The sequence below is a fragment of the Camelus dromedarius genome, chromosome 16 (assembly GCF_036321535.1).
Source record: "Camelus dromedarius isolate mCamDro1 chromosome 16, mCamDro1.pat, whole genome shotgun sequence".
NCBI lineage: Eukaryota > Metazoa > Chordata > Mammalia > Artiodactyla > Camelidae > Camelus > Camelus dromedarius.
In genome coordinates this window covers 50,299,213-50,310,776 of record NC_087451.1, presented here as the reverse complement: position 1 = coordinate 50,310,776, position 11,564 = coordinate 50,299,213, and the positions used below count along the sequence as shown (strand labels likewise).

Sequence of the window (11,564 nt, the reverse complement as noted above, 5' to 3'; positions counted from 1 at the left end):
TGACAACCTAAAAGTGAGAAGGTGCATTTCAAGGAGTGGTCACTGGGTGTCACCCCTGCTTCTTAGGCGACTGTCCTCGTGGGTTAGCTAACACTAAAGGGTCCCAGAGAGAGAAAAGTCCCCCTTTGAGACTCAGTTTACAGGCCCGACATCTTTTGAACCCCAAGAGGCTTTCAGCCCTCTCATCCTCCACCCCTCCTGGCTGGCCTGGATTGCATGGTCCAGCATGGAGTAGCTCCCTTGCCCCTCCCCACTTCTAGCTCACTCTGCAGAACCCAGACTCTGCATTCCCCAGACAGGCACCGTGTTTGGCACCATGGCAAACACATGTGGCTGGAGAAGGTCACACAGCAAGACTGGCCCTGCTTTCTTTCTTTTTTTTTTTTAAATTGGAGTATATTTAGTTACAATGTGTCAATTTCTGCTGCACAGCATAATGTCCCAGTTATGCATATATATATACATATATTCAGTTTCATGTTCTTCTTCATTAAAGGTTACTACAAGATATGAATATAGTTCCCTATGCTATAGAGAAGAAATTTATTTTTATCTATTTTTATATATAGTTGTTAACATTTGCAAATCTCAAACTCCCAGTTTATCCCTTCCCACCCCCTTTCCCCAGTAACCATAAGATTGTTTACTATGTCTGCCAGTCTGTTTCTTTTGTAGATGAGTTCATTAATGTCTTCTTTTTTCTTTTTTTTTTTTAACATTGCACATAAAAGTAATATGGTATTTTTCTTTCTCTTTCTGGCTTACTTCACTTAGAATGACAATCTCCAAGTCCATCCATGTTGCTGCACATGGCATTATTTTATTTTTTTTATCACTGAGTAGTATTCCATTGTATAAATATACCACAGCTTCTTTATCCAGTCATCTGTCAATGGACATTTAGGTTGCTTCCATGTTTTGGCTATTGTATATAGTGCTGTTATGAACATTGGGGTGCATGTATCTTTTTGAATTAGAGTTCCCTCTGGATACATGCCCAAGAGTGGTAAGTCTATTTTTAGTTTTTTGAGGCATCTCCATACTATTTTCCATAATGGCTGCACCAAACTACATTCCCACCAACAGTGTAGGAGGGTTCCCTTTTCTCCACACCCTCTCCAGCATTTATCATTTGTGGACATTTGAATGATGGCCATTTTGATTGGTGTGAGGTGATACCTAGTTGTAGTTTTGATTTGCATTTCTCTGATAATTAGGGATATTGAACATTTTTTCATGTGTCTATTGATCATTTGTATGTCTTCATTAGAGAATTGCTTGTTTAGGTCTTCTGCCCATTTTTGGATTGGGTTGTTTGAGGTTTTTTTGTTATTAAGTTGTATGAGCTGTTTATATATTCTGGAAATTAAGAAGACTGGCTTTGCTTTCAATTCACGATCACAGACTTTAAGCAGGCACTCATTCCTGGTGGGCCATCTGTCCATAGATGTTCAAGCCTCATACTCTTACTCTCTTAGACAACGACTTCATATCTTATCTACAGACTTCCCATGCCCCTCCTCCACTTCCACTTGTTTGATTCAAAAAAAAAAAAAAAACTGCTAACTTCCTCATTTTTCATCACCAAATCTCTACACTTCCCACATTTTATACATCTCCTCTTTCAACTCCTGCTCTGAATCCCATCCCTTCACCCCTTACCCCTCTCAAGGTCCTGGGTACTTTGCCTTTTTCTACATTCTTCTGCATTCATATCTCCCTCTACGCTGGAGAATTCCCATCAGCAAACCACTGAGCTCTAGAACTGCTCATCTTCAAAATCTCTCTGTACCAAGTGACTCTCCAGCTTCCAGCCCAAGTCTCTGCTCCCTTTCAGCACTAAATTTCTCCTTTGGTCTCAACACCATCCAAAAAAAAAAAAAACAAAAACCTGCCTCCACGAACTACCTCCCATCCACTCTTCAACCTGCTCAAATCTGGCTGATGCCCACCCTGCTCCAGCGAGTTGACTTCACAGGGTTGCCATGATCGCCGCATCACCAAGGACAACAGATATAAACATGTCCTTTTAATACTCTCTCCAGGATTGTGCACCGTGGGCTGGACCACGTTCTCCCCTCCGGCTTCCATGACACCATCCTCCTGATTTCTCAGATTTCTCCTCCTTGGTTTCCTTTGTCTGTTCTCCACTATCTGAGTCTAAATAGTGGGATCTCTTTGGTCTTGGTCCTGGACCGTCTTCTTTTTTCCCTTTTTATCCCATCTTCCTAAGTAATCACACCCATTCTTGCTGATCTATATGCCACTATTTTATATTGATGGTTCCTAAATTTGTCTCCTTGGTTCTCCTACCTATTTGACGCCTCCATTTGCATATTTCATAGGTATTTAAGACTTACATGTCTAGAATGGAATTGTCAATTTATACCTCTCCCAAAATACCTGTCCCTCCTTTAGTCTTACCGTTTCTGTAAATGGCCGCATTGCCTACCATGCTACTCAAGCCCCAAACCTAGGAGTCATCCTTATTCCTTCCCTTCTCGTGTCCATACTATTAGCAAATCCTATTGATTTGATCTTAAATTCTACTTCAAACCTCTTCCCTTTTTCCATCTTGATTGCTACCCACACTCCCACAGCCCACTGTCATCCCTCAACTAAACTCATGCAAAACATCTCCAACACTGTCTCCAATCTCTCCTTGACATAGGAGCAACAGTGAAGGAAATATTCTGTATCTTCATCTGAGTATATACATACAGAGATGTAAAACTTTGAGGTATGCTTAAGATTTGTACACTTTACTATAGGGCAAACCTCAACTAAAAGCCACAGCCTAAACAGGATGGCAGTTTCCATCTCAGTTAAAATCCTTCAACAGCTTCACACTGTCCTCGGAATAAAAAACCCTGCCTGACTTGGCTCCAGGCTTTTCCTCCAACCTCATCTCCTGCTGGACTTCTTCTTTGCTTGCTAGAACCCGGCTGCCCTGACTTTCACTTAGTTTCTCTAACAAGCTAAAAGCTTGCCTGTCTGCCTCAGGACCTTTGCTCGCACTCTTCCCTCCACCCAGAGTCCTTCCCATCCTCTTCTTTCATGTCACCTCTCCAGGCTTTCCCAGAATACCACGTCTAAAATCTACCAGCCTGTTTATTCTTTCTGCTCCTAGCTTATTGTATTTTAATACTATTATTTATTATTATTTTGCTTCCCCATGGTTGGGACCAGCTTCTGCATTTGACACTTACATGCTATTATGCTAAGTGCTACAAAGATAACCAACACCATGAGTCTTATACTCAAAAAGCAAACAGACTGCCTTTTCCCTTTATTTTTTAGTTCCTATAAATCAAGGCAGGGGTGCTTAAATTAAGAAAAAAATCATCAGTTCATACCACTGCAGCAGCCCCCACCCTGGGGCTGGAGTAGGGGCAGCAGTGGTGAGTCCACAGTGTAACGGGGGCAACTGTGTCCTCCAAAAAGGCAGTAGGTAAGCTCAAGAAAGGAGAGAAGCATGCTTACCAAAAAAAACTTGAAAACCATAAACAAGCGTCACACACACACGAGAGAAAGTAGCTTTCCTTTATTCTTTCCATAAATTAAGTTAGAGGCTAAAAACGCAGGACCCAGAGACGAGGCGTATAGCACCAAGACCCCTGTCGCAGCGGGTACTTCTCAGATACTCCGTCTTCTAACTCAGCCCTCCAACGTGCCTCTCCCCTCCACTTTATTTTTTGACAAGTGCAGTCATTTCAACAACAGGGCCATTCAAACCCACTTCATTAATTCAAAAGCTCTTCCAAGAGGATCTCTGCTTGACTGCTGCCAGGATCTCTCTGCTGGTGATGGCTCTTCTGTGGTTGTAGAGGGACAACCTAACCGACTCCCGGCTAATGCATTCCAGCCGCCAGTCCTCCAGAGCTCCCAGTGCATCCAAGATCCAGGAGTTCCCACTGAAGTCTGGGTGGGTCTGGAACACAAACAGCACAAGGCTGAGACAGAGACGTGAAGGCTCCCATAGTAAGGAACGTATGGTCCGACCCAGCACCCAGGTATCCCCATGGCTTCTGCAGATTCATGCATCCGTGGAAACACACAGACCACCCAAAGGGACGCTGACAGGGATGTGTTGAAGTAAACAAGGCCATCATACCTATCGGCTGTCTCTGAGCAAGAGGGAAGTAGGGGAATTTGTAGCTGTGTGAGAAAGATAACCCTTGTCAGGATAATACAACCTAAGCCTGGTCGCTTCAACTTTTGTGCCTTGGTTTTTCCTAATTAGAAGCAGAGTTAACATCCAACACCTTCTGAAGATGGAAAATATACTTTTAGCTTCTAGTATACTTTCACACTCTATATTTCACATTAGTAAGCATTTTACTTTACACTTCTTAATTTCCAGCCTTCATTCCTTGGCCAACATGATTTCTAGCCAAGCGGGGAACACTTGTTCTTCCTCAGAGGTGTCCCTAGGTTTTCCAGTCCCCATGCCACTGTTTCTCTGTCACCTCTACCTCCCATGCCTTCATCCAACTACACCTTTCAAATCCCACCCATCTTTTAAAGCTCTTCCCCAAGTACCACCTCTGGCTTATCTGTGGTCCACCTCCCACTGAGGACCAGGGCCCTTTTGTTCTCAGAGCCTGTGTCACATACTGCTGTGTCATTACTGCCCTTGTCTAAATTTGGAGAAGCAGTGAGAACAGTCAAAAGAACTCTGCCCTAAGAATCACCCATTCAGGGCTCTAATCCTAACTGTCCGGACATGAGACGTCACGTAAGCAAGTCCTACTTCCTCAGTATCCCCACATACACACACATACTGCAGGACTGTGAGCCCCTTCATGACAGAGCCCACGTCGTTTTCATCTGAATTCCTGCTGCAGACCTGGTGGGCACACAGGCACTCAATGCATTTACCCAGCCAGCGTCTGGTTTTATTCTCATGCCACCCCAGGGGCTGAGCCAAGCAAGGCACAGAACTGACCCTCTGGAGGCTTGAAGGCGCAGCGCGGCCTGCCAGACCCACCAGGTTAAGGACCAGCCAAGGAGAGACTAACGATCAGGGGCTGCCTAGTCCAGGTGCTGCCACCAAGGGCCTGTCCAGCCACACGCTGGACCTCCGGCAATGGCTCACAGCAAGGGGTGATTTTGCCCTCCAGGGGTCATCGGGTATCTGTGGACATTTTGGTCATCGCAGCTGGGAAGGAGGGCACCACTGGCATTTAGTGGCTAGCGGCCAGGGATGCTGTTCAATATCCCAATGCTCAGGACAGCTCCCCCCGCCCCCGCCACCAGCCCCACAAAGAACCACCCTGCCCCCAGGGCCGTGGTTGAGAACCCCGTTCTGAATCACACACCATCTCCAATCTTTTCTAAATCTCATTTTCCCTTCTTCACCCAGGATACATAACAGATTCCAAACAATACTACTGGAACACAGGGGGCTTTGGTACAACAACAGATATGAACACTCAGCGTTGCTTTTTTGGCGTGAAGTCCGATCCCACATCAAACCTTAGCACGTCTTTCACAGACCCTCCTTCCTCTCTTCCCCACAGCTTCTCTCGGAGGGGAAGACCTTCCTGACTTTGTGTTCTAGAATCTGCATGCTCTGCAGTGAGGTTGGGTGGGCAGGACAGGGGAATAAGCCTACCTACCCACTTAAAGAACTTTCTAAGTACAGAGGACCCTGTAACGAAAGCCCGATATTTGCAACTCCTCAGACTGATAGACCAGACGAGGCGGCGAATCCCCTCTCTACGGGTAAAGGGGAGGGCCTTTCAGAATCAGTTTACAGGGTGGCTGTCAACAGATACGAGAGACACCGAGAGCTCAGGTGTTCAGAGTGGCTGCCAGCAGCAAGAAAGCCAAGTGGGAGAAGATAGCCGTCCACAGATCTGGTTTAGAGCCGCTGTTGGCAGCCAACTTTTCGGGAACTCAGTGGGTGAGGAAGGGCTCCTGTTTCAGAAGAAGTTGAAGTGAAGATCACAGCCAAGGCCGCCACCAGGACACCCGTCTTGGCCATTCCAAGCTTCTTTAAAGAGAGTCCCAACTCACTTGCTTTAGGATTTTCCCCCATGTAACTGAAATGGGCTTTCTTCTTCTTCCTCCCCTTCCTCCGGCTCATACTTCTCTTTGGCTGGGATATGAACTGTGAGCTTCTTCTTAGGGCATTGGAGGCCATAGAAGCAAATGAAGTGCACGTGGAAGGCTTAACCCCCACACTTCTAGCTCCGAGCCGTGGCCACAGGCAAGGGCACTTTCGGAAGAGGTTTTATAGGGAAAACGGGAAGGCGCTCTTTCCTAATAAAATCAGTAGTTAGTAATTGAACCTGGTATTTCTAGTGAGGATTCTGAGAGCCTGCATCTCTAGCAGGTGTGGCGTCTCGAGCAGGTTTGTGCTACATTCCTGACGGAGCGTGATGTGGGAAACTCAGCAGCTTCCTCTGGGTCTACCCCATGTGAAAGAGAGCATCCCGTTTGATGCCATGGCCATCAGTTTCCCAGGCAACACTTGTCTCAGAAGTTACTCTTTGTATGTGCCTGACTCCAGTGCTCTTACTATGGTGGTTCTGAGCCACCAAGATTTCAACTTAAAGGGACTGCAAGTGGGATCCTGGAAGCTGTAGGTTGCCGAAGGATCCCGGGTGAATCGAATGACCAGTCAGATTCAGGATTCGTTGGCTCCTAAGACCTTCCTAAAGCAACCTACACCAGATTTGGGGTTGGGGCTGGAGGACAGGCTCTTTATGGACGTGATGCTTAGGTCCCATGTGTCTGTATCTGCCTTGGGGGAGAAATGTATCTCTTGAAATGCCTGGTTATGCAAATGTAATTAGAAACTCAGGCAACAAAGCATGATTGGGAAAGCCAGGAAGTCACTGTACCTTCAAGACTGAAGGTTGAGAAATTGTAGACAGAGAGGCTGTGAACTCCCTGCAATTAGTGTGTCAGCTCAGCTACGAGGAAGTGACCAGCCTGACCTGAACAACAGATAAGAGGACACCAGAGAGCCAGGGTTCAAAAGGAGGAAAGGGCCAGCCCAGACAAGACTCTCTTTCCTCTCCCACCTGGTTAGGAGCTGTATCAAAGCCCCAGAGGAGGGACGGGTGACTAAGGTGTTACTGTCAGCTCACATTATTGAGCCCTAACCATGTCCCGCACCCCATGCGAGGCGCTTGACATACTTCATCTCCCTTAACTATCATAGAAACATCAGGAGGTGAGATATTAGTATTATTCTAACTTTATGAAAGAGGAAACTGAGTCTCAGAGGGCTTCCGTGACTTGCCTGGGGTCACAGACACTGCGTAAGGGTCAGAACCAGCCCGTGAGCCTTTGCTTCTAACCCATGCTCTACCACCTCCCAAACCCGAGCCCCGGAGCCCCACAATCCTCGTCATTACCCAGGTGTGCTCTGCTCAGTCACCACGTGTATTCATCCATTGATGGAGAAGTCGGAATGTAAGTTATCCATGGTGTAGGCTCAATGCTTCTGAATTAATCATTTGATCACAGCATCGGAAGCTAAACTGAACCCTTCCAAGAGAGGAAAAATTGGTTCCCTCCTACTTGGTTGCCAAAGCCGTGTCCCACCCACCACTGCAACTCCTACTCCCATTTTACCAGCTTCATTTCTCATCATTTCTGTTTAAGAACATAATCTATGCATAGAGCACAGATGATATGATTAAGTGAGTTGGAAGTTTTAACGCCAAGAAATAAATAAAAACTGGCAGGTACCATCAAGGCTCGGTGGGAGGCTGCTCTTCAATGGAGCAGAGCAGTCGGAAGGGTCAGGCCAGGAAGGAACTGAATCAGAGTCATAATATCAAGATGCTGGAGAGCGTTTAGGGGAAAGGTGAGAAGAACAGATGTGGCGTTGCCACGGCAACACAGCACCTAAGGCCTAGCCGGAAGGCATTCACTCAATCCAAAACAGTCAGCAAATGCTGATCCCCTACTAAGGGCAAGGCCCACGGCCATGCCTGGGAGTGGTAATAAACCACCAACAGGGATCCCAAAACTCACACGGAGCGAAGTCACAGGATGTTAAGGAGGCTCACCAGCGTCTATGAGAAGTCTCAGTCTGCCAAAAAGGACATGCAACTGATGACTTCCTGCTAATAATTTCCCGATCCTGAAGATAAAAGAAGCAGTTACACCAATAGCAACGCTGGCCTGTAGTCATTGAGTGCTTGCTTACTGCCTGCCTCGAATTATACGAAACGCTTTATAGATGTCATCTCATTTCATAGTTTTAACGCTCAGGGATGGATTTTAGCATCTCTTTAACAAAGACGAGGAAGCTGAGGCTTATAATGATGAACTGCTACGTTCAAGGTCACACAGGTAGAAAGTTGCAGAGTCAGGAACTGAACTCCGATGTATCTGACACCAAAATTCCCATCAGTCTTTCTCTAAGTTAGGCCCCCTGCCCACCTGCAGCAGAATCTCTTGGGCTGCTTATTTAAATGTTGACCTCGACCCCTATCCTGTGCCACTGGTACAGATATCTAACGTTTGGGTACCACTGTAGCACCACGGCCTCTCAAGCATGGGGAAGATGCTACTCTCAACTGAACCCTAGTTGGTACAGAAGGGTTAATTAGAGACTTGGGAAAGATGGGAGGGAACACAGGGAGAAAGTGACTGTGTCATGGCTAAGAGACAGCACAGTCAGTCACAGCCCTTAACGCTGGGAGGGCAGAATTCAAAGAGATCAGCAAAAAACAGTGATGGGATGCGATGGATTTAGAAACTCTAAAAGGCAGCTCAGCTCAGGGAAAACAGGAGGCTCCTCCTTAACTGGCTACAGCCTCCCCTCCCCTCCTTGATTACAGTTCACTTCAACCTGGTCCCACCTGGGTGCAAAAAAAATCATCTCCAAAGGACAGACCAAGCTCATAAATGGGGATAATGAATGACAACAAGAGAAGATGGGACATCTAGGAGTGGGTTGACACACAGGGCATGGAGTGAGTCTGTGCAGTGACTTGGGTAAGATTGAGTGAAAGGGTACTAAGCCTGCTTTTGTGTGGAGACGTCTGCAGGGCATGGGGAAGGCTTACTGAGTCAAATGGCCCAGATCCATGCACTGTAGCATCTGGTAAAGGGGATTCAGGCATTGGGTGGGATATTCAATCACACGGCCTCTGGGGTCTCCTAGGTCTTGTGGGTTCTCCTTTTTTAAATATATTTTTATTGAAATGTAGTCAGTTTACAATGTTGTGTTAATGTCTGGTGTACAGCACAATGCTTCAGTCATATAGGGACATACATATATTCGTTTTCATATTCTTTTTTGTTTGTTTTCATATTCTTTTTAACCATAAGGTACTATAAAATATTGAATATAGTTCCCTGTGCTATACAGTATAAACTTGTTGTTTATCTATTTTATATATCGTAGCTATTATCTGCGAATCTTGAACTCCCAATTTATCCTCTCCCACACCCTTCCCCAATGGTAACCATACGTTTGTTTTCTATGTCTGAGTCTATTTCTGTTTTGTAAATAAGTTTGTCTTTTTTTTTTTTAGATTCCACGTATAAGTGATATCATATGGTATTTTTCTTTCTCTTTCTGGCTTACTTCACTTAGAATGACATTCTCCAGGTCCATCCATGTTGCTGCAAATGGCATTATGTTGTCATTTTTATGGCTGAGTAGTATTCCATTGTATAAATATACCACAGCTTCTTTATCCAGTCATCTGTCAATGGACATTTAGGTTATTTCCATGTCTTGGCTTTTGTATATAGTGCTGCTATGAGCATTGGGGTGCAGGTGTCTTTTAGAATTAAGATTCCCTCTGGATATATGCCCAGGAGTGGGATTGCTGGATCATACGGTAAGTCAATTTTTAGTCTTTTGAGGAATTTCCATACTGTTTTCCATAATGGCTGCACCAAACTGCATTCCTACCAGCAGTGTAGGAGAGTTTCCTTTTCTCCACAGCCTCTCCTGCATTTATATCGTTCATGGACTTTTGGATGATGGCCATTCTGACTAGTGTGAGGTGATATGTGGGTTCTTATTTTAAATCATTGAAACTTTCCTCCTGGATCATTTCTTTAGGGTTCAGGGTGTCAGAATTTGGACAGAAGTACTGTTCATATACTTTCTACCTCTAGGTAGGCTGAAGAAATTAATCTGCTTGGTCAGAAAAAGTCAGAGGGTCACACTGCACATTTTAACATCAAGTTTATTTCATGATCTTCACTCTAGGAGATGGGGCCAGCTGCAGCTCACCAGCTGAGAAAGCTTGGGTGAATGGCAGGAGGAGAGGGGATCTGGGAGGCAGATTAGAAGATGTCACCTTGAGTCTGATGTCATGCTCTTCCTGGAATGTCAGTTCTGCAGGTACTAATCAAACATTAATGGTGGTTGTTATCAGTACTAACAACTTGCTGCTTTGTCAGGTGGAGGGAAGAAAGGAACTGGACTTTCCCTGACCCTAGCAATATCTTCTCTCAGCTCTACTCCAGGCATTTACAAGAGGAGGAAAAGGAGGATGGGGAAAAGGGGGGACATCAGCCTCCCACTTAGAAATGGGGTGGGGAGTTTCTGGGGCTACCCAGGGAAGATCTAGGGTGCTGCCCTCCCTTGCTTCTTTTTACTCGCTCCCTGCATGTGTCTCACAAGTGGATGTTCATGTTGGGGAGTGGAGATGACCCACTAATCTGAAGCTGTAAATTTTTGTCTCAGCTGTGCCAGTGCCTCACTCTGACCTAGTCAAAGTCAGCAGCTCTTCCTGGGACTCAGTTTCCCCATCTGTAAAGGGGTGTGCATGTTTGGTTATATGGCCTTTGCAATTCCTTGGAATCTTGCTACTCAAAGTGTGATCTGCAGCCCAGCAGCAGCAGTAGCATCACTCGGGGATCCCGTCAGAGTGCAGACTATGATTCAGTGATTTCAGACCTACTCAGATGGGACCTGAGACATTACATTTCTAACAAGATCCCAAGTGATTCTTACCCACTTTAAAATTGGAGACATCCTGCCTTAAGACACCGTCAATCCATGAATTGATCGTGGATGTGCCTTTCCATTTTCCCTCTGGTGTGTTCCTACCACACTCCCAAAATTTCGAGCACTAGGACTACTTCCAATGGCCAGAATAGCTTGAGTTAGTGATTTTCTGGCACAGGGCATAGAGAAATGCCATCCACTCCCTGAAATATCACCCTACACCTACACACACCCACTTACTAATACATTCACTCACTACCTCATTCACCTATTCGATTCAAGAAACATCTAAGGGAGAGTCAGGTACAGCTTGAGGGCTGAAGATAAAAGGGAGACTAGGGCATGGCCTCTGTTCCAGAAAGTTTATGGACAGGCCTGGACAGCCAACTCCAACTCAGTGTGATAAGCACTTCTGTAATTAGTAAAGAGGACACATTCCAGTGAAATGTTTATAGTCAGAAACTATGTTGTTGCAGGCAAGGAAAACTCTGGAGGCAGTCCCAGGCTGTGTCCTCCCCTGCCCTTTGACTCTGTCTTTCCTGTGGCCTTAAATATGTGGCTCCTGTGCCCAGTTTGGGGGATGCGCTGCTGGGATAGCTTCTGTCTGGTGACTCACAGCATACTG

General features: G+C 45.7%; 1 protein-coding gene across 1 annotated transcript; it reads right to left on the bottom strand.

Moving 5' to 3' along the window:
• Positions 1-3,748: 3,748 nt before the first annotated feature.
• LOC135323153 (histone H2A.N) lies at positions 3,749-6,196 on the bottom strand. Its single transcript, XM_064494895.1, is given in 3 exon segments — positions 3,749-3,931; positions 6,022-6,039; positions 6,041-6,196. Coding segments are annotated over 3 exon segments (309 nt in total). The 5' UTR covers positions 6,149-6,196.
• Positions 6,197-11,564: the final 5,368 nt, after the last annotated feature.